The 20530-nt window shown below is 52.7% G+C and overlaps 1 protein-coding gene and 1 long non-coding RNA gene across 6 annotated transcripts in view; one reads left to right on the top strand and one right to left on the bottom strand.

The window, feature by feature from the left end:
* Positions 1 to 1562: 1562 nt before the first annotated feature.
* Positions 1563 to 3624, bottom strand: LOC141568991 (uncharacterized). Its single transcript, XR_012492344.1, has 2 exons — positions 3485 to 3624; positions 1563 to 1790 (listed from the first exon to the last, which is right to left on the bottom strand). It is a non-coding gene; the product is annotated as an uncharacterized LOC141568991 (long non-coding RNA).
* ACLY (ATP citrate lyase) overlaps positions 3136 to 20530 on the top strand; it is a 40702-nt gene continuing 23307 nt past the window's right edge. For 2 of the 5 annotated variants that reach the window (XM_019747692.3, XM_019747691.3), the window contains exons 1-11: positions 4020 to 4177; positions 8295 to 8476; positions 9608 to 9730; positions 11378 to 11440; positions 11986 to 12176; positions 12604 to 12683; positions 13839 to 13969; positions 14728 to 14846; positions 15727 to 15863; positions 16561 to 16622; positions 18686 to 18803. In XM_019747692.3, the coding sequence (XP_019603251.1) occupies positions 8318 to 8476; positions 9608 to 9730; positions 11378 to 11440; positions 11986 to 12176; positions 12604 to 12683; positions 13839 to 13969; positions 14728 to 14846; positions 15727 to 15863; positions 16561 to 16622; positions 18686 to 18803 (1183 nt within the window). In that variant the 5' untranslated portion in view covers positions 4020 to 4177; positions 8295 to 8317. Of the gene's footprint in view, positions 3394 to 4019; positions 4330 to 8294; positions 8477 to 9607; positions 9731 to 11377; positions 11441 to 11985; positions 12177 to 12603; positions 12684 to 13838; positions 13970 to 14727; positions 14847 to 15726; positions 15864 to 16560; positions 16623 to 18685; positions 18804 to 20530 lie in introns of those variants that run through there. The other 3 variants (XM_074320633.2, XM_074320631.2, XM_074320632.2) reach the window with 2 other exon arrangements.

Below are 20530 nucleotides of genomic sequence, written 5' to 3'. Positions count from 1 at the left end.
ACCCCCTTAGGACCCCCACTCCCTATCCCAGATATTGATAGTCCTCCCCCAACATCCTGGCGCTGGAGAAGTGTCGACGTAAGAAATGTCCAAACCTTTAGAGAACTTTTATGAGTTTATTTGAGCCAAACTGACAACATAACGCTGGGGAGCAAGATCTCTAATACTCCCTCAACATGCTGTTTTTGAGATTCATTCATGTTTTGTGTGTAGCTGCAAGTCATTCATTTTCCCCTGCTGTCAAGTTTTTCATTGTGTGAATATATCACAACCCATCCATCTATTCAACGGTTGGTGGACATCTAGGTTCCATCCAGAGCTTGGACGATCTCACGTGTGTCTCTGGGTTCATGTGTGTGTGAGATTCTCCAGGGTACATACCTGGGAGTGGAGCTGCAGCGTCTTAGTGTATGTGACTTCAAGTTTACGAGATAATGCCCAATGGTTTCCAAAAGGATTGTATCAATTTGCCCTCTGCAGTAAGGTCACCTCCGTGGGTCTCAGTGTCCCCTGCATTTCCTTTGCAAAATAAGATTGGACAAGAGGATTTCTGAGGTCACTTGGTTCTGATGGTCTATAAATCTGTGAAAAAGGAGCCCTGAAGCAGCACTTGGGGCTGTGCATCCTTGAGGCAGCACCTAAGTTGTGAGGGATAGAGGTGAACGCAACCCATGCTTGGGATGAGGCCTCCAAACATCCTAGGGGAGGCACAGTGCTAAACTCTTAAGATTGGTGTTGAGATAGAGACTTTGGCCCTGATGGAGGCTGGCAACTCTTATCTGTACACCGTGACCTCTGCTTCTGCCTGTCCTTGAGAGACTTCCCAAACATAGAACATGGCAAAGAGAGACCAGAGGCAAAAATAATAAACTCATTCAGAGATAAGTTTAAACATGTCAGGTAAAAGTCAAGGGTTAGTGATCTCTGTATGGGGGGAACTATGCAGGTTCTGTCTTAGAACAGGAAGTAGTAAATGGCCTCCCTAGAGGAAGGCTTCCTAAAAGAGGAGGGAATTTCACAGGCATACACCTGGTAGGGAGGAGGCAGTGACAGTTTTGTTTTTCGTTTTTAAATTGGGGAATATTGGGAAACAGTGTGTTTTTCCAGGACCCATCAGCTCCAAGTCAAGTTGTTTTCAATCTAGTTGTGGAGGGTGCAGCTCACTGGCCCATGTGGGAATCAAACCGGTGACCTGGGTGTTATGAGCACTGTGCTCTAACCAACTGAGCCAACTGGCAGCCCCAGCAACAGTTTTTAAGACAAGGTGAAAGCAGAGCTGTGGATGACTCTGGGAAGTGGCTAGTCAGGAGCTGGTTGCTCTGGCTGGAAAATATTTCCTGAGCACAGATGCTGGCTCTGGCATAACCTCCCTGGGGAGCTGCCCCAGGACTCAGGGGCTGGTCAGTGTTGGGCAAAAAGTGAGTGATACAGGAGTGAGAACCCCCTCCCCACTTCTTTTCTTCCTAGGGTGGTTGGCGTCGTCTCTGTCATAAGGAGAGGTGGGTTTAGAACTGCACACTCAAGTAGATTCCCCACCCCCTACAATTTCTTTCATTTACATGTTCATTCAAGCATTTATTCAGTCATGCATACAGTGAGTGCCCAACATGTGCCTAGCCCCCATGCTAGGCACTGGGGAGGCCAAAACGAACCAGGAACACTTCTGGGTCTTGAGGAGCTTACAGTCGAATGGGGGAGACCCACTGGATATGATTTTCTTCTCCTCTTCACCTGTACCAGGTTGTAGTGGACTGGGCAAGGGACTCGGCAGCACAGGGTCAGTTGCTCATCTGCAAAATGATGATGACACTTAGCTCAAAGGATTGCTGTGAAGAATATGTGCTAGCACCCATGCCTTTCACATAGTAGGTGCTCAATGACTATTAGCTAAAATGAATTCAAATTTAGGAGGGAATCATTAGGCAGTCTAAGGTTCCTGAAACTATGATAGACTGCCCAAAGCTTGGACACAGAGATGGTACCTATATCCTTCTGTGTCCAGTGACATGGACCTGTCCTCTAGCCCAGTTTAGAAGATTCAAAAGGGAAAAGCAAAAGAGTTGAAAGCTTTTAAGTCAGAGAACAGAAAGATGCGAAGTTGGGGCCATGTTGATTAATTCACAGCACAGGAGCCTCTATGGAGACATGGTGGAATAATGAGAGTCCTCCCTGGGGAGGTAGGGGAAGGGGGTTGGGGGCAGAGACCTAGAATGGGACCACTGAGAGAACTGAAAAATACCATGATTGGTTCATGCACCCTCTGGCCCGCACCTCTCCTCCCTCCCTCTCTAAACAGTTACTTTCTTCTTTCCCCTGCCCAAAACTAGTCAAACAGGTCCAGCAACACTTGGATGGGGCACTTAATCACTCAGCAAATATTTATTGAGCGTTTACTGTGTACCAGGCCCTATTTAAAATGCTGGAGACACAGCTGTGAAGAAAACAAAGCTCTCTATTTTCATGGACATATGCAAGTATATCTGAAGGATAAATTGTTAGAAATGGAATCGCTGGAGCAAAGATTATTTTCATTTTATTGCCAAGTTGATGTACAAAGAGTTTATTATAGTTTATGTTCTACCTGGATGCCTGTTTCTGGACGAGTCTATCTTTCTAACCAGAGGGATAACAACTGCACACGTGATCTCTCCTGACTACAATCTTCCTGATAGCCCACCAAGACCCTGACTTGCTGTTTCCCAAGGCCAGAAATGGAATACCTTTATAGATGTTTTCTTTACCTATGAGAGGTGATCCTTCTTTGAGATTTGTGCTATTTGGAGATAGATGAGGAGCTGCTATTTCAAGAGGAAGGGACCAGAAAGTGACGTCATCAGGGATCACTTGGTTCAGGCACAGGCAGCAACTTTAGCTGCTCCAGTCCTGGCTGTAACTGGATTCAGGGGAGGCGGGCTTGGCGAAGTTTTTGTCCATAAGAATGTCACAACATTTTTACAATGTGAGTGTGACCCAGGTGCTTGGCAGGGGCACAGGCATGCTGACCGTCTGCACACTGAGTTAACTCCTTAACCTGAGTGGCTAAGTCCATGAATCTCCACCCTGGAGCTAGACAGCTGTTAGGGTCAGGGAGCAGCTCCAGAGACCTACAGGACTGGGGTAGAGGTAGCAAACTCCAGAATGTCGGAGCAGTAGATACATCCTGCTTTCCAGCGCTGTCTGATTTTAAATACTCTGGCCCTCAAGCTCACCAGCACCTGTCAGACCGGTGACCCAGTTTTTGGTTCAGAAAATGTAGTCTGGCGCACAGGTACGGAGAAGGAGGCAGCAGTGACTATGCACGGGATTAGGGGACAGGGGAAGGAGGAGCAGGAGAGTGGCAGAGATGGCCTCAGCCCGGCGCTAGAATCTCCCGTGAATCCGCGCTGAGAACAGGTGAGTGGGACACAAGGCGATGTGACTGGCACCCTCCTAACCCCACTTGCTCGCCCTGTCCCCAGCCCTATCCCACACTGGGAGGTCTGACCTGTTAGCCTCGGCTTTCGGCCTCGCCCCGCCGGCTCAACCCAGAGGGTCCACGTGCATATGGGAAAGCATTCTGCCCTGGCTGCTTAAAAAGCGGGAAAGCAACTGGGTTCGTAGTGGCGGATTTCAGGCAGTCGGGATGCAGACGTCAGTTTTTCCCTTGGGGAGACAGGAAGTAGACGCCAGGTCCCCAAAGCGACGCTTACAGACTGCTCCGCCAACACCCCTCCAACAACACGCCCATTGGAGTGGCGGTCAGCCCAGCCCCTAAGCGATCAGGCCACGGCCCCCAGCCCGGTAGGTTCTCCTCCCAGCGTAGCCCCACCCATCTCCCCACCCGAGGCCCCGCCCCCTCCCCGCCTCCGACCAGCAACCTCCGAAGAGGCAGCGCCGCTGACCATTTGGACGGATGCGCTGGTCGGACTACAAATCCCAGCAGTCCCTGGGGTCCTCCCACGGGGGCGGGGCCATGTCGAGCAGCGAATTGGGAAGAGTCCTGGCGCTCAGGCTAGGGAACGCGTGTGACCAATTGTCGGGCAGCTCGCGACGTGTTCCGATGGGGGCGGGGAGAAGCCCTCCCGGATCTGGACAAAAGCCGGCTCACTGGCGGCTGCGAGAGGCTGGCGGGCTCTGGTTAGTGGCTGGTGCGTCAGGGCCTGTGGAAGGAGCGCCGCGCGCAGACTTTTGCAGAGAGGTGAGTGGAGGGCGGCTGCTTTCTCGGGAGGGCCCCCACCTGGCCCTGGAGCTTCCTGCCTCCCTCCCTTAACCCGGAACCGCCTCTCCCGATGTCGGCTTGGTGTTCACGAGCCCTCCCTGCTTGGAAGTTTTGGGGGTCTTAGCTTTAAGGTTAGCTTTCGTTCGGGGCCCCGGCCAGCGGTCGCGTGTCGACTACCCCCCACCTCTCCCACCTTCTAGTTCCTGGGAGTTTGCACAGGTCTTGCCGCCGACCTTGCTTCTCTTCTCTCCGCCGAATTGCATTTGCTCCATGCTGGCGCCCCTCACCCCCTCCCGGGGTCAGTTATCGAGCCTCCTCGGGCTTTATCTGGGCACCTCTCGCCCCGATCCGGTCTCCCCACCGGATGCGTGGGAGGGGAAGTAGAGAGAGCGGTGGCCACTCGCCCTACTCCGGCCCCTCACAAGCCAGGCTCAGGCCCTTGCTTTTAGTTCTGCGGCGAGTCGAGTGAGCCGGACGCGCCGTCGCGGCGGGCCACGAGGAGCCTGGCCCCAGGGTGCCCGAGGCCTGGCCTCGCCTCTAGGAACTGGCCATAGAGTGGCGGCGCAGGCGACCCTCCTCGCTCTGGAGGTGCCGTGGGGCCCAGCCTCCAAGCGACAGATGGCCGGGGGGCCTGTTTCCCTCCCCACCCCTGGCGCTGACACTGAGCTTGGCGGAGGCAAGGTCCTCAAGGGGACGGAGGATGCTGCCGCCTCCCTCCTGTCTGGCCTGGCAGAGGGCCAGTCCCAGCGCCTGCTGCCCTCTCCAACCTTGGCAGATACTATGCAATTACAAGGAGTTCTGCCATTAGGTGGTCCCTGGCAGGCTGCCTGGGAAGAGGATTTTGGAGAGGATGGTGGGGAGCAGTGTATAGCACAATAACTTTGCTCTGGGTTTCAGCCAGTTCAGTTCTTTGGATTTCTGAAATGTTGGGTGATAGACAGCTGGTAGACCCCAGCTGCGCAGAAGGGTAATTTTCATCCCTTACAGAGCTTAAACAGCGTGGGAGACCTCCATGGGAAGATCCCTCAGATATTGGGCAGTTGGTGTCTCTACCGTGATTCTGACACTATGTAGGGGACACTCACAACTCTGCCCTCTCCTTTACTCCAGGGATTGCCTGTTTTCTCAGAAAATCCCACTCTTACGGGTACTAATCTGAAAATGAGTACTTTTTGTCCTTCCCAGAGAGACCCCAAGCAGCCTCCCCAGTGGTTCCCTCTCTATTGACATCATGTCCCAGGGGTACATGGCGAGGGAACAGGCTCCTTTCATTCAGCCTTCCCCGTGGGCTGCTTCTGCCCTCTGGCTGCTGTAGGTGAATTCAGTCCTGGGTCACTTACCCTGTCTGCAGACAAGACCCCATTCAGCTCATACCATCCCTCCCTTGAAGAGAGAGAGAAAGAGAGAGAGTGTGTGTGTTTCAGGTTCCTTGGCATGATTTCCCCCAAATGGTTTACACATTTACCTGTTACTAGGTAATAGTTTCTTGGGCCCCAAAGGGGACCGCTGGGGTCTTAGCTGTGCCCTGAAACTATCATCAATTTGAAAGCACATTCAGCTCCTGGGAAGACAGCCTAAGACTTTGAGGGTGTGCTCCCCAAACCCAGATTGCTATATACTTTTAAGTCCCGTTGTCACTAGAGCAAAGATTCTTAACTGGTGGTCTGGGGGCCATCAGATCATAGTCACAGGCCAGCACCTTGATATGTACAATCAGGTATGTGCACGTTTTTCTGGGCTTTTTCTTCAGATGCACAAAAGAATCAGCCCTCAAATAGGTTGAGAGCTGTTGCCCTAGAGATACTTAAAGACCCCGCTGAATGATTAAACTTGCAACTTATCTCCACCCAGTCTACTCCCTGGATTTGTGAACTTTCTTACCCTGCCTTTGTGAATAGACAGAGGCCAGATTCTTTTCCTGCTTTTGTTCTGTTTTATAAACTCTCCGTCTCTGCCTTATAAGTCCTGTCGCATCAAACCCACCAGAGTGCTCTGGTGACAAATCTGTTGTTTTGGTAAGCTGGCAAATCTTTTCTATCCTGCATTATCCGCTTGTTACGTCTTTTCTCCGATCCTCTTCCATGAAGCTCTGGGATCTGAGATTTGATCTGGGGCTCAAGAAAATGATGACAGAAGGTCCCTTTTCTCACTCTGTCCTGTTCAAAGTTGGGTCCCTGTTTTGGGAGGTGCCAGGTTTGGGGGATTGTTGTTCTGGGAGTGTGTCAGACTTCTCTCTGCAGGAGAGGCATAGTTGAGAGGCATCCTGCTTCCTGGATTTTGTGATCAATTGTGTCTGATACGTCTAAACTGCTGAGGGTGGTCAGAAGCTGACCTCTCCTTTCTCTGTTTGATATGCCTTGTGCTACACTCTGTTTGGGAGGGGGGTGGGGGCAGGTGTACCCATCTGATTTCAGGACCAGTTTTTCTGGTCTAAGTTAAGAAGGTTGGGAAATGGAGCTGGAGTGGGTGGGGGTGGAGGACTGGGGCAGTGGGGCTGGTTGAGGCATCTCCCTCTGAAACTCATGTTGAGATGGAGCTGGAAGTCATTCCAGGTGGAGGCCAGGAAAGGGAACGTCTGTTTTGAGCCCCTTCCCAGCTACCCCACTTTGGGCCAGACCCCAGGCTGAATGTGCCCATTGTGCCCAGCTGGAGCCGAACAGGGAGGCTGAGGGAGCCAGCCAAACCAGGGTTAGAACCTGCAGCCCCAGCCCAGTTGGGAGGGAGGTGCAGAGTGATCCCTGGAACACTGGCCTTCCCTGAGCTGGGAATGAAGACCAACCTTCCTGCATGAGGAAACCAGCCAGCTCGCTAACTCCGTCTTCCTTTATATGCACTTGACTTTTCTCTCCTAGCAAATCCAGCAACTGCAGTTTTGGATCTTTGTGGGAGACACAGGAATGACTTTCCCTGATCTGGCCAAGCTCTTGGCCTCATGGCTTGGTTTCCTTTCCCTCCCTGTTCCTCATTCCTCTCTCCAACTGGCTTCTGTCACTACCCATGGGAGAATGGGTGTGTCAGGATAAAGCAAAGAGGAAGCAAATGAAATTGTCACACAGATCCTTCTTTGATGTGAAGGGGGCGTAGAGCCTGGTCCTTGGAGAAATAGTCTTTTCTCTTGAGCTGAGTGGTTTTCTGGGGGCCAGGAGTAAAAGGGTTTGGATTCAAGTCTTGGTTCTCCTGCTACTTAGTTAGGCTTCTTGGGCAAGTTATCTTAACCTCTCTGAGCTTCTGTTCCTCATCTGAAAAAGGTTATGAATTTCGATGCACCTCACAGGGCTCACATAGGTCAGTTTCTATATACATGTGACCGAGGTTGGTTTCTGCTTCCTCCCCCAGCCTTGGCTCAGTTAGAAGTGACCAGTATGGGGTGGTCCCCAGGGAGGCCTCTGTTTTGCTCTAAATTAGCAGCTGGGTGACTCAGTGGGGTGGGTGTGATGCATTGAAGGTCATCGATTCCCCGTCCTGTGTCTGCTCTGAACTCGGGTGGGAGTCTAGTGACGTGGGAGAAATGAGCTTTGAGATGACACTTCATCTTTGCTCCCCAGGGGCTTCATCTCGCCTGAGTCTAAGTAATCATCTTGCTGGCCTGGCCCTCAGCCTGGTGTGTGTCAGTGGGTGGGTGTGGGTGGGGGTAGACAAAACCTGTAGGAGGAGTAAGGCCAGGATTGCACAATTCGGCTGTCCTCCCCACAGGTCACAGACCAGAGGGTGTGTTTCAGTGTCTGTGTGCCCACCTTGGGTGCGACTAGCACTCAGGTTTGGGTCACACCACCGATATTCCTGTTCTCCCCACCTAGCTGCCTTTTGTTGCAAGACGGATGTTGTCATGGCTGAGCTGGTTTTCCTAGAGGGAGTAGAGATAGGATTCAGGCCGAGTCCTGGGGGAAATGCCACCTTTATTTTTCTCCACCATTTTGTGATACTCTTGCTGTTTGAGATCCCATCCCTCCTGCTGGGGCAGCCCTTTTTTTCCCTCTTGGGAAGCACTGAGATCTGGTTTTATTGTCTGGGGACAGCCGGGCGTCCGTCTGTCCTGCTGGAGAAGGTAGTGTCTCCATTTTCTGCCCCTTCTGACCAGCTCCTGTTACCCCAACAGGTAGAGCCGGTCCCTCTGCAGCCATGTCAGCCAAGGCGATTTCAGAGCAGACGGGCAAAGAACTCCTTTACAAGTACATTTGCACCACCTCGGCCATCCAGAACCGCTTCAAGTATGCCCGGGTCACCCCTGACACAGACTGGGCCCGCCTGCTGCAGGACCACCCCTGGCTGCTCAGCCAGGTGAGTCCGCCCCGTCCTGGACCCTTTATCCAGGCCCAGAGTCCGAGGAGGAGAAAGCAGTCGGTTTGTTGGAGATGTCCGAGGGGTCACGCGATGGCACTGCCTGTGGCAGTGGGGAGTGTGCAGTGGGCTGAGCAGGGCTCTCTTTAGCTCCTCGCATGTTGAGGTTCCCTGGCCGGCATGGCATTCAGAACATGGGCATGGACTGGACACACGAGTCCGAATGGCAGCTCCCTGTGTATTAACCATAATAGTGGGCATAATACTCACCCTGTGACTTGTAAGAATCAGCAGTGATGTCTGGAAAGCTTTTAGTGTGCTGCCTGCCACGTGGTAGATGCTCAGTGAAAAGTATCTGTGTGCCCCCTCCATGCCCCACCAAGTGGGGTCTGTCAGGAACGTTCAGGGGCATGAGGAAGTACGACATTCTACTTTGTGGACAGTGGATGATGGCCTTGGCGGGAGGGGGCAACCTGGAGTAGAGGCTCCTCTTCCGATCCCAGCAGAGCCGCTGTTGGGATGAGTTGGGGAGCTTAGGCTTCTTTGGCAGGACCCAGAGAGCAATGGTGGGGGTTTTAGGGATGCACGTGTCCTCCCACTGAGAGGCAGCCCAACCACAAGGAGCTGCCTCTAGAGGCAATGAATTACCTGGCACTAGAGGTATATGAACAGTGGCTGGGGGCTGCTTGTTGGGCTTGTAGACAGGGTTCAAGCACAGGGATGGGGTTGACCAGATGCCCTCTAAGGGTCTGTCTCTCTGTTCTTCCTTTTGAAACACAGGCTGGTCCATGTCCTGAGGCGTTTATGGTTTAATGAAGTTAAGATACCATAGGGAGAGGGTAGGGAATCATTTATTCATTCAGCATGTATTTGGTGAGCACCTACTCTCTGCCAGGCCCCATCCTGGGCACAGATAGGTCTAGATTCCTGGTTGTCAAAAGAAAGACGTAGGATGGGATAGGTGAGGGGAGCTCCTAGGAGGAATTGACCCTGAAGGAGGGGTGGGATTCGTTTTGGGAGCCCAGTAGATTGGAAGTCACCCAGGCTATCCTGTGCTCTGGGTCCACAAACTGTCAGCTCTTACTCTACCCTCTCTTTCTTTACTCTAAATACAAATCCCTCTTGTTCCAGAGCTTGGTGGTCAAGCCAGACCAACTGATCAAACGGCGTGGAAAGCTGGGCCTAGTTGGGGTCAACCTCACTCTGGATGGTGTCAAGTCTTGGCTGAAGCCACGGCTGGGACAGGAAGCCACAGTGAGTCTGGGTATAGGGTCAGGGTGGGTGTGCTGTAGTAACAGAAGCAAGCATGGTTGCCTCCAGATGAGCAGCCATCTGGCTCATCCCCATAACTGGTCAGATTGCAGCCTGGGGAAGGAAGGAGTCCTGCAGGGCCAGTCTGGGAGCTCATTCCCAGCTCTTTATCAAGGAATAGCTAGCTGTACTGCATAAGCAACCCCAGTACCACTCAAGAGCCAGGTGGGTGTAGTCTGTTTTCTCTAACGGTGAATCTGAGATGAGACTCTGAGGCCCATTCTGCGAACTCCTGTCTTTTCAGGTTCCCGAAAGGAAATGCTAGCTTTTCATGATGTGCATACCCTAAGAGGGTGGGTAAAAAAGTTGAAGGGAGATGCGGAATCTTTTTTAGACAGAGGTGTGATTGGGCCGAGAACCTAGGATGTGACAGTTAATACTACTGAAGAGTTCATTCAATTCTTGGCTTCTCCTGGCTTGGTGATTAAGCTCAACTCTGTAGATGAGAGAGCTGAAACGAAGTACGTATGGGTTAGGAAGGCTAAGACACGCTCAGAAATAAAATTGCGTATATTCTTTCTCTCCTAAGGGGAGCTGGAGAACTGAAGGGAGGGATAGGCTGAGGCTTGGTTTAGACTAGGGAGGCTTTGTTGCATCTGGGGTGACCGTGGACCAGGGGTGAGCTGTGCTCTTCCTTGGCTGCCCCAGAAGTAGGATGAAAGCGGTCATAGAGCCAGCATCCTCTCTGATTGGGCTTCCTTAAATTAGCTCTTCACATTGGGTGAAAAGGGATCCTTGAAGTTGTTCGTGGGTCTGGGGGCTGAAGGATCTTGACCTTTGTACTTCCAGGCTTCGGGGGAGAGGACAGCAGAGTTGGGGGGGGGGGGCTGAGCAATGTCCCCAGGGAGGTCCTCAGGCTCCCTTCTCCTCAGCTGGCTGTTGGGAGGGGATGTCCGGGACGTGTGAGCTGGCAGCAGCTTTGGCCCTGGCAGGAGTGGCTCATTACCTCTGATGGATCACTGTCTGCTCCCTGACTCAGCAGTGACGCACAGGCAGGCGGGGGCTTCAGGACGCGCAGGGATGAGGGCTGTCTGCTTCGGCGGCCACCAGGGATCCACTCCAACTGATTAGCACTGCAGGCCTGTTGTCCTCAGCCATGAAAGTCTGCGTGGAAAGTTTTCCTGGTCAAGCTCTTGCTCTCTCTTCCCCCACCCTCCTTCCCCAGACCTGGACTCACATCCTGGGGCTGGGTCTCCCTGCCTGGGCTGTGGGATGGATAGTCTTGATTTGCCTGAGCTCGTCAGTTGGTGTGATGGCAGAGAGGGAGAGGATGTCCAGTCATTGCTTCTGGGCGTGGGGCAATGTTGCAGCTTATTTATTACTCTCTAGAGGAGGCAGAAACAATGTGTAAGGTCAGTACATGTCGAAGTATGGCTGGCACAGGGCAAGTCCATGGAAGAGGGGATCTCGTGAGGACTTCTTTAGCTTAGGGGTCTGTGACCCCATTGCCCTGGTTTCGGGAAAAATCCCTGTGTTATAGTGCTTGGGCCCCACCTGTGATGTGAGGGCGAGGAGGCGGGAGCTCCCCCTTTCTGCCCTGGGGAGCGACATGTGCTGTCCATCTAAGCTTGATTTCTTCGATCTCTGTAGGTGGGCAAGGCCAGAGGCTTCCTCAAGAACTTTCTGATTGAGCCCTTCGTCCCGCACAGCCAGGTATGTGGGAGGTGGCTCCAAGCTGGGTCTTCTCCCTCCTGGAGCCTTGTGTTACTGACTCTAAAATGATGAAAGGAGAAATCAAGCTGCTGGAGAAAAGTCAAAGGGACCAGAGTCTCTGAAGCTGCACTAACGGCCTGAGGGGGCTGCGGAGCAGGGAGTCCAGCGATGAAGGAAAAGGCTTAGTTTGCAGCCAGAAGGAATCAGGGCTGGTGACTTCCCAGTGCTGGGATGAGAAAGATTCGAAGTCAGGACCCCTTCCCCCTAGAGGCAGGAAGGAGGCAGGTGGCGTGGACTGGCTCTGACCAGGGCTTCTCAGGGCATAGCCCTGATTCCAAATTCCAGAACAGGTCATGCTGGCTCAGTCTGGACTGTCAGCCAGCGAGGCAGTGGCCTCTTCTGTCCTCTTGTCCCCAAGGGTTGGGTAGGGAACAGGTTTCCTCTGGTGAATGTTCTCTGTGGGTTTTAGAAATGAGTCCACAGGGGTTGGACTCTGTGCCCAGTTCAGTGCCCCTCACCCATGCGGTGCTCTCGTCCTCTGTAAGGCGGAGGAGTTCTACGTCTGCATCTATGCTACCCGAGAAGGGGACTACGTCCTGTTCCACCATGAGGGAGGGGTGGACGTGGGCGACGTGGACACCAAAGCCCAGAAGCTGCTTGTCGGTGTGGATGAGAAGCTGAATCCTGAGGACATCAAGAAACGCCTGCTGGGCCATGTCCCTGGAAACAAGAAAGAGTTGAGTGAGGGGCTACAGAGAGGTGGCGGAGGGGGCATGGGGCAGGCCGACAGGCTCTGGGCACAGAGCAGGGAGAGCAGAGTGGTCCTCTCTGCCCGGGTAGGAGGTGGGGAGCAGGCAGTAGGCACAGCCCCTCCCTGTTCCAAGGAGCGAGGTGGGGGGTGGCCGGCTCAGACTGAAATATGCCGCCAGCGTCCCTCACCTCCTTGCCCCTGTCTGTCTGGTGCCTCTTCCTTGGCTCCCTGCCTGGCAGCTCCTTTCCACCTCAGTGGCTAAAGAGCAGTGTCCAGGAAGCAGGCTTAGCAGCTGAAAGCGAGGGGTCGGTACGGTGTCGGGATGGTGGGATGTGGAGCTGTCAGTGGTGGTGACATGGCTGCTGAGCCCGCTCCCTGAAGGACTGACTGTCCCTCTCTCCCTCCCCTTTAGAATTCTGGCCAGTTTTATCTCCGGCCTCTTCAATTTCTATGAGGATCTGTACTTCACCTACCTTGAGATCAACCCGCTTGGTAACTGGCTCTGCTGGGGTGGGATGGGGCACGAGTCAGTTATAGGAGGGTCCCAATGCCTATAGTAACCCTGGCCTTGACGTTCGGAGGACGTCCACTTGCAGAGGACCGTACAGGCAGGTGTGTGTGTGCGGAGGGAATCTCCAAGCTCATTGAGTGCAGGCTCCTGTTTCTGAGTTCTCAGAACACCGTGATTATTACTGTTTTTGACCAACTCCAGCTTCTGTCTTTGGCCTTAATTTGTTCTGTGAGGGGGAAGTTCTTGTTTTGATCTGACTGTATTCTGTGGCTGTTCCCACCAGTGGGTTAGGCTGTTGGCCCAGCACAGGGCTGCCTCTGCACTGGTCCGACCCTTTAGGCCCCTTTTTCCTCTAATTTCTCAGAGGCTCCCTCCCTCGCCCCTCCAGGAGTTGGTCAATCACTGACCTCCAAGGCTGGAACAGCTTGGCCCAAGCTTCTCAGGCATGGAAGGAGGCAGGTGGTGTGGACTGGCTCTGGTCAGGGCTTCTCAGGGCAAAGTCCTGATTCCAGATTCCAGCTGGGGATACAGCTCATCTAATGGACCAGATGGCTCTGTGCTGACTTAATTAGCTAAATGGCCCTGGGGGAAAGGGAAGACGGATGTTCAGTGAGGCGGCAGTAAATGAACCCTCCTGGCTGGGGGCCCCAGGCATCCCATGGCTTCTCATTCTCCCTGACAATGAGGCTTCCCCTAGCCAGACCCCAGGAAACCCAAATGCGCATACATATGTGCACACCTGGGGGGGTCTTCTGACAGCAACCTGTACATTTAATGTTTTTTTCATGGCAGGGCCCTGGATAGATGAATAGTTAGATTTTTAAGGCACAGAGTGTAGCATTTTATAAACGTGTTTAAAAATTGCCATAGCATCTAAAACAGACATCCCTATCATATTACCTAAAGGTTAGGGAGGGGGGAAACTGGTCTTCTAGGGTTTGTTTTTTCTTTGATGGGGAGAAAGCTGTGTCTCCATGAGAATCATTCTGGTTTCTTGCCAAGTGAGAGAGTCGTTAGGTCTGTGTGGGACCTGGACCCCGTAGGAAGTTAGCGTGGGGAAGTCTGTGGAGGGGTTGGGAGGTTGGTGGTCACCTCTGCCTGGGGCTGGTGTCTGATTGCCTCTGCCTTTCTCGCAGTCGTGACCGCAGATGGCGTCTATGTCCTTGACTTGGCGGCTAAGCTGGATGCCACTGCTGACTACATCTGCAAAGTGAAGTGGGGCGACATAGAGTTCCCTCCCCCCTTCGGGCGCGAGGCTTATCCAGAGGTAAGTCTGGTTTAGGAAGGAGATGGAGACTGATGGGGGTGGGGAGTAGGGGAAGGGTAAGTAATCTCAGATGAGCATTAGGCCCCCCCCCTCGTGGGCTGTATATTTGGCAGGGAAAGGCAGACTGAGAACCATTTAATTTTCTTAAAACCCCAAAGGGGGTGGGGGTGGGAGTCAGTCAAGCCTCTGAATCCCAGCCAGAAATCCTTTTAGACTTCTCTCTCAATCAACCTCCCTGGGCTCTTAACTTGATTTGTTGCTTCTCGATAATTCTGAGTGGCTCCCCTTAATCCTGATGGGAAGGTAGTTCTCTCTGCCACTTGCTGAGAATTTTAATTGCCCCTTCCCACTCCATCTTCGGAGAGGTCCTCGCAGCAGAATCAGGCCTGTGTGACGTAACCCAGGCCAAGGAAAGAAGCTGGACTGGGCGAAGGGGAGGGTCATTAGATGATCTGGGCAGGCAGATGTTGGGAGTGGGGGTTGTTGTAGAAGCAGAGTGACCTGGTAAGACTTGGGGCTTGGATAAAGGGCCAAGGACTTGAAGTCAGAGAGAAAGGAACTGAGAAATTTGTCCCCAGCTGGTGACTGTAGCCATGGGTGGTTTTGGTACTTGAAGATGCCATCATGTTTTGTCCCAGGCATGTAGGGCCCCACATACTCCCTTCTCGCTGGGCCTATTAAGGCAATTGATAGGGAAAGAGGAGTGGAGGGGTGAAGGGGGTGACCCCAGGGCCCACCTGTTGTTGTCTGGTTCCTAGGAAGCCTACATTGCAGACCTGGATGCCAAAAGTGGGGCAAGCTTGAAGCTAACCTTGTTGAACCCCAAGGGAAGGATCTGGACCATGGTGGCTGGAGGTGGTGCCTCTGTCGTGTACAGGTGACTGAGGGAACTGCTGAAGGGGTGCCAGTCAGTCCACCCAGGTCCACACATGCGTGGCCTGGATCAAGCTGCTTCACCTCTGGAGGTCTCCAGTTTCTTCCTCTGGTGCAGCGCAGGAATTGTGGGGCTTGCCAGAGGGGTCTGAGGGGCTCTGGTGAGGGTCTGTAGCTTCCTGTTTGCTTCTAAATGAAGTTATTTTTATTAGTTTTAGTTCTCATCATTAGTGATATGTGCTCCACGTAAAGGTACAGCAAATACAGAAAATGAACCAGAAAGTGAACATTGCTGCCTTCCTACCCCTCCCCCCACCAGGCCATCCCAGTGAACACTTTGCTATGTGTCCTTGTAGGCATTTTAGTGCTTGTAGTAGTATGTGTACTTTTATACTTTATAGAAATATCAAAATCCTTTTCTACACCTTTTGCGATAATTGGTGGTTTTCCACTTAAAGCGCAGTGGATGTCTGCTCATTGCTAGGCCTGTGATCGGCCCCATCCTCTTCCGTACTTGGCTAGGCTTCCCTCTGGCTGTAGCAGTTTTCCTTCCACATTGGACAGCCTGGCAGGGACTCCTGGAATGTGCGTTTTTTCTTTGTGTTGGGAGGTTCTCTTCGTTCATTTCACTTACCCTTGTTGGTCAGTCCAGGACCCCACGATGGCCTAGGCCTGGCAGAGTGCACTGCCTGGGACAGTCTGATGCAGCACAGTTAACCTTCACGTGTGACTCGTGTGGGGCTGGAGGGTCTGAGGTCTGAGAGGTCACTTCCACAGTCTGACTTTAGGGGTTCGGGGGCATTTCTGTGTCCTCCCGGTCACCAGGCTGCCACCCTCTGCTGCTAGAGTTGGAGCCAGCACTGACTTCCGTGTCTCCCTGGCAGTGATACCATCTGCGATCTAGGGGGTGTCAACGAGCTGGCGAACTACGGGGAGTATTCAGGGGCCCCCAGCGAGCAGCAGACGTATGACTATGCCAAGACGATCCTCTCCCTCATGACCCGCGAGAAGCACCCAGAAGGTGAGACACACACACACACACACACACGCGCGTATACACACTCCTTTCGCAGGACAGCCTGGCATGCTACAGGGGCAACAGGAGGCACTGAGGTTGTGGTCCTGGTTCTTTGCAACCTGGGGGTGCTCATCTCACTTTTGGACCTCGGCTTCCCTGACTGCGCAGTGGGCAGGACAGCATCTGTCAGGTGGAGGGCTCTGAGAGGACGAGGAGGAGACGTGTACGTGAAGTCCTATAAGCAAGTGCAAGGGAGGAGGTCGGGTGTGCTCTCACTGTGCCTGCTATCAACTCAGTCCTTACAGGCCCACTGAGACATGTATTACCTGGCGATTCCAGCTTCCCTTTACCACCAGTCCAGTGTCTGGGGACTAAGACCAGTTCCCCTTTGCTGAAGTCCGGTAGAGATTCCTATCAGGCGTATCCAGAAACCAGGCTGGGTTTGTAGATGCCCACCCGGGAATGATGTAGATTCTGTGGGTTTGGATTAACCACCTGCCTGGTGGTATAGGTGATGGAGAGTGGAGCTGATAAGGCCGACAGACCTCAGGAGAGACCAGCCTGCTCCCCCTGACACTGCACTGATACCTCCTAACAATGGTGGGGACCCTCGCTCAGAGGCGAGCATTCTCGGTTGGTTTCTTGATAAGATGCCCAAGTCTACCTTTCTAACCCTTTCAACTTCCCTCTTCAAACCCAGGCAAGATTCTCATCATCGGAGGCAGCATTGCGAATTTCACCAATGTGGCCGCCACGTTCAAGGTAACCAGCCATAGTGACTGCGGTTTCTGGGGAACATGGGTTTGGGGGAATCAGGGAAGGGAGGTTTCCACCAGCAAGGTTTAAGACAGAAGCAGGCTCACATGAGGTACCCAGTCTGGATTGGGGCTCTTGCCCCAGGGTCCCCTGTGGAGAAGGCAGAAGACAGATCTGGATGTGAAGCTGTGTGTCTCTGGGCAAGCAGCTGGCACTCGCCCGGCCATAGTTCTGCCATCTGAAGTGTGGGGAGCAGGCAGAGTTCTGCCACGCCCCTTTTCAGGACAATTCTTGAAGAACTGGCTTGATGGACCCTTGTTTTCAACCCTCCATTCTGAGACACTCTGGGTTCTCTGCAACTCCTAGTCTTTCCATCTCTCAGTCGGCACCTCCTTCAAACGGTCAGAATGTGGAACGTGTTTGGATGATCTGGGGCTCCTGCTTACCCTGCCAGGGGCCCATCAGCCTGGGTCCCGGTGCATAGGTCAGGGACATGGGCACACAGTTTTAAAGTGTGACTGCTGGTCAACAAGGAGGACATCTGACATATCTCAAGAGTTGTTCCCTTCAAGGCAGCCACCTCAGGAGGCCATTTATTATTCACATTCTCAGATGCTCGCTGAAGCTCTTCAAAAGAATATGTCCCATCTGATAGTTCCATATACATTTTGAGAATAATGAATAAATAAATGTCAACCCTGAAAGGCTGAGCTCAAGTAGTGGAGCACCAAGCCTCATCAGTCCTGCCTAAAGCAGGGTGTCCCTAGTTGGACTTGATTCAGCAGACAAATCTGAAACACATCAATCTTGACAGCTTTGTTTTAACTTCTGATCAACCCTGTAATAAAGGCAGCACTGGTGATAAGGGTGGTTAGGTCTGGAGCAGGAACTGTATGTAAAGCTTTGGGTGAAATGGCCTGGGTGACAGAAAACCCCCCCCTCCCACTCCGGTTCAAGCCATTGTCTCTCAGTCTCGTTGTGTAGAACACAGCTCCCTGGCCTATGCTGGTATTATGAGCCTTGCGCTCCCCTCTGGCTGAGGCTGTCAGTTGCCGGTCGTTGGTCGGCCACTCACAGCAGCTCTCGCCAGCTGCCGGCCACTTATGATGGCTGCCGGCTGCTCCTTGCACCACACTGCAGCCCACAGTTGCTCATGCCAACCTCTGGCTGCTCACAGCAACCCAGCTCCAGGGAGAGCTATTGTTCACAACCTTAGCTGTGGAGGACACAGCTCACTGGCCCATGTGGGAATTGAACCGGTGACCTCGGCGTTAGGAGCGTGGCACTCGAACCACCTGAGCCACCAGGTAGGACGGGGTGACAGAAATTTTAAACTCCTAACTTGGTAAATGAGCCCTCTGTCTGGAGAGACAAAACTGGTGCACTGCTGAACATTCTCCCATGTTCCAAAGTTGATAGGCATTGCAAGGGCTATTCTCCTAAATCTCTCGAAGAAGCTTTTGTAGGATGTTGACATTTAAGTAGACTATGTTCTGATACTTGCATAGGTCCCCAGCATAGATTTTTTTCCCCCACCCCCAAATTGCAGTAGGAGATAACCAGAATGACTATAGGGGCAGCCAGTTAGCTCAGTTGGTTAGAGCGTGGTGCTCTTAACAACAAGGTTGCCTTTCAATCCCCACATTGGCCACTGGTTGCTGCACCCTCCACAATAGATTGAAACAACTACTTGGAGCTGATGGGTCTTGGAAAAACACACTTAAATAAATAAAAGTTTTAGAGGGAAAAAAAAGAGTGTAGACGCAGTAAGAGAGAGACCATCGAAATCCCTCTGATGTTGGAGGCCCAGCACCCCACACATTGAGGGGTGTCACACCTGAGTATTCATTCTCACCTGTTACATGACAAGTGATCACACATCCTAGGCCTTGGGTAGCTTATGCATAGTCCAGTCCACACATAACAGTTTTGACTGCCAGGGCCTACCATGCTTTATGAATAGCAGCCCTTGTTATGTACTCCCTGGTATGTTTGCTTATCATGGTAATAAATGATTGATGGCTGCCTTATTTTTAGCCACATGTGTGTTCGTCCCTTTGTGCTTCCAGGGCATCGTGAGAGCGATTCGGGATTACCAGGGCCCCCTGAAAGAACACGAGGTCACAATCTTTGTCCGAAGAGGTGGCCCCAACTATCAGGAAGGCTTACGGGTGATGGGAGAAGTTGGTAAGACGGGGACCTTTTCTCTCCCTCCCATCCTGAGTGTTGGAAGCCTGCTTCCTTGGGATTCCTGAAGGAGAGTCAGCCTTTGGACACTTCCACGCTCTCTCACTCCCTTCTCTGGTTATGCAGCTTGCTTCTACTTCCACTCTCTGCCCTCCTCTGACATAGAGCACCTGTCCTAAACTTCAGAATGGGCAGTAAAGCATTTTCATTAAGCTGTTTGTTTAACAAGTATTTGTGCAACACACCTGCTGTGTGCTGGGCTCTGCTAAGCACTGAGGTTACAGCCACACACACGACAGCCAGCCAAGCCGTCGTGCAGTTGAGAACATTGACTATAATGTCATGTAGTGCTAAATGCATGAAGGAAAACAAAGCAGGGGGAGGGGACGGGGGCAGTTTTAAATGGAGTGATCAGAGAATGCTTGACTGAAGGTGACATTTGGGCAAAGACCTGACGGAGAGCGGGGGAGCAGGTCAGTGGGGATTATCTGCAGAGGAAAGGCAAGTTCTCAGGCCCTGAGGTGAGAGAGTCAGCGTGTGCGGGCCCAGCGGGGGTGGGTGGGGCATGCAATGGGGCCAAGGGAGCGAGTGGCAGGATGTCGGGAGGCAGAGAGGCAGCGAGAGCAGACGTGGGGCTAGGACAGGTCCCCGGGGGTACTTGGCTGTGACTTAGCAGCCACTGGGAGACTTTGAGCAGAGGAGTGACACAATTTGACTTAAGTTGAAAGGATTATTTTGGCTTCTGGGCAGAGAACAGACTAAAGGGTAGAATCAAGGAGAGCACTTAGGAAGCTGCTGCAGAGTCCAGGGCAGTGGTGGCCTGGATATGGTGGCTATGACGGCAAGGGTCCAGTAACTGGGAGAACGGGAGAGAGTTGCCCCTTGCTGAGATCATGGAGGAGAGGGTAAGGTATCCCATTTTGGTTTCCTCTCTCCCTTCTGCATTTTGAGTGGCTCCGATAGATTCACGCGACCTCAAGCTCAGAGTTTTCAAAAAGTCTGGGACCATAGCTCATCAGTCAGGACTAAAACTGGGTCTCCCTAAGTTGACCTAATAGACCCTGAAACACGTGAACTTTGTGACCAGCAGCTTTGGTCTTGAGTAAAGTACAGTCCCCATTGGTAAGAGCAGTTACGTGTGGAGCACGACTTCTTGTGAAGTGCCAGAGGGGTGACAGACGGAAGATGCTCGTACTCAGTGAGTGTGCTCTCTGAGTGGAGAGACAAAACCTTTTCGTCTGCCCAGTTTTGCAAATCTCGTATCCATGGCGAACACTAAACCCACCTGAATCACTTAAAGTGGTTTCAAGTTCTAGGTTTCCCCTAAACCAGTATCTGCTATGGGCCTGGACCTTGGAACAGTGAATGTTACTCAGTCGCAGCTGGGACATTGAACAAGTAAACAATTAGTGGAACAAGATGCTGTCAGATAGGGATCTATCGGTGAAGTGGGCAGGGTGGTGTGGCAGAGAGCAGCTGTCGGGGGCAGGAAGGCCTTTCTCCAGGTGTGGCACTTGATCCACCTCTGACGAGGACAGCCTGGTGATCTGCAGTGACAGAGCTCCACGTGGAGGCAGGAGCAGGCCCAGAGGCCAGGCCAGGGAGGCCGGAGTGTGGCAGCTGCAGGCAACGAGGTCGAGGGGGTTGGAGAGCCAGGGTCCAGGCTGTGAACAGGAGCAGTGCGGACTCTTAATGCTTGTGATCACTTGAGAGCATCAGCGAAGTCA

The sequence above is a fragment of the Rhinolophus sinicus genome, chromosome 12 (assembly GCF_057876585.1).
Source record: "Rhinolophus sinicus isolate RSI-liver-muscle chromosome 12, RSI-T2T, whole genome shotgun sequence".
In the NCBI taxonomy this organism is placed as follows: domain Eukaryota; kingdom Metazoa; phylum Chordata; class Mammalia; order Chiroptera; family Rhinolophidae; genus Rhinolophus; species Rhinolophus sinicus.
The sequence above is the reverse complement of the archived record's forward strand: the minus strand, read 5'-3'. Positions and strand labels throughout refer to the sequence as shown.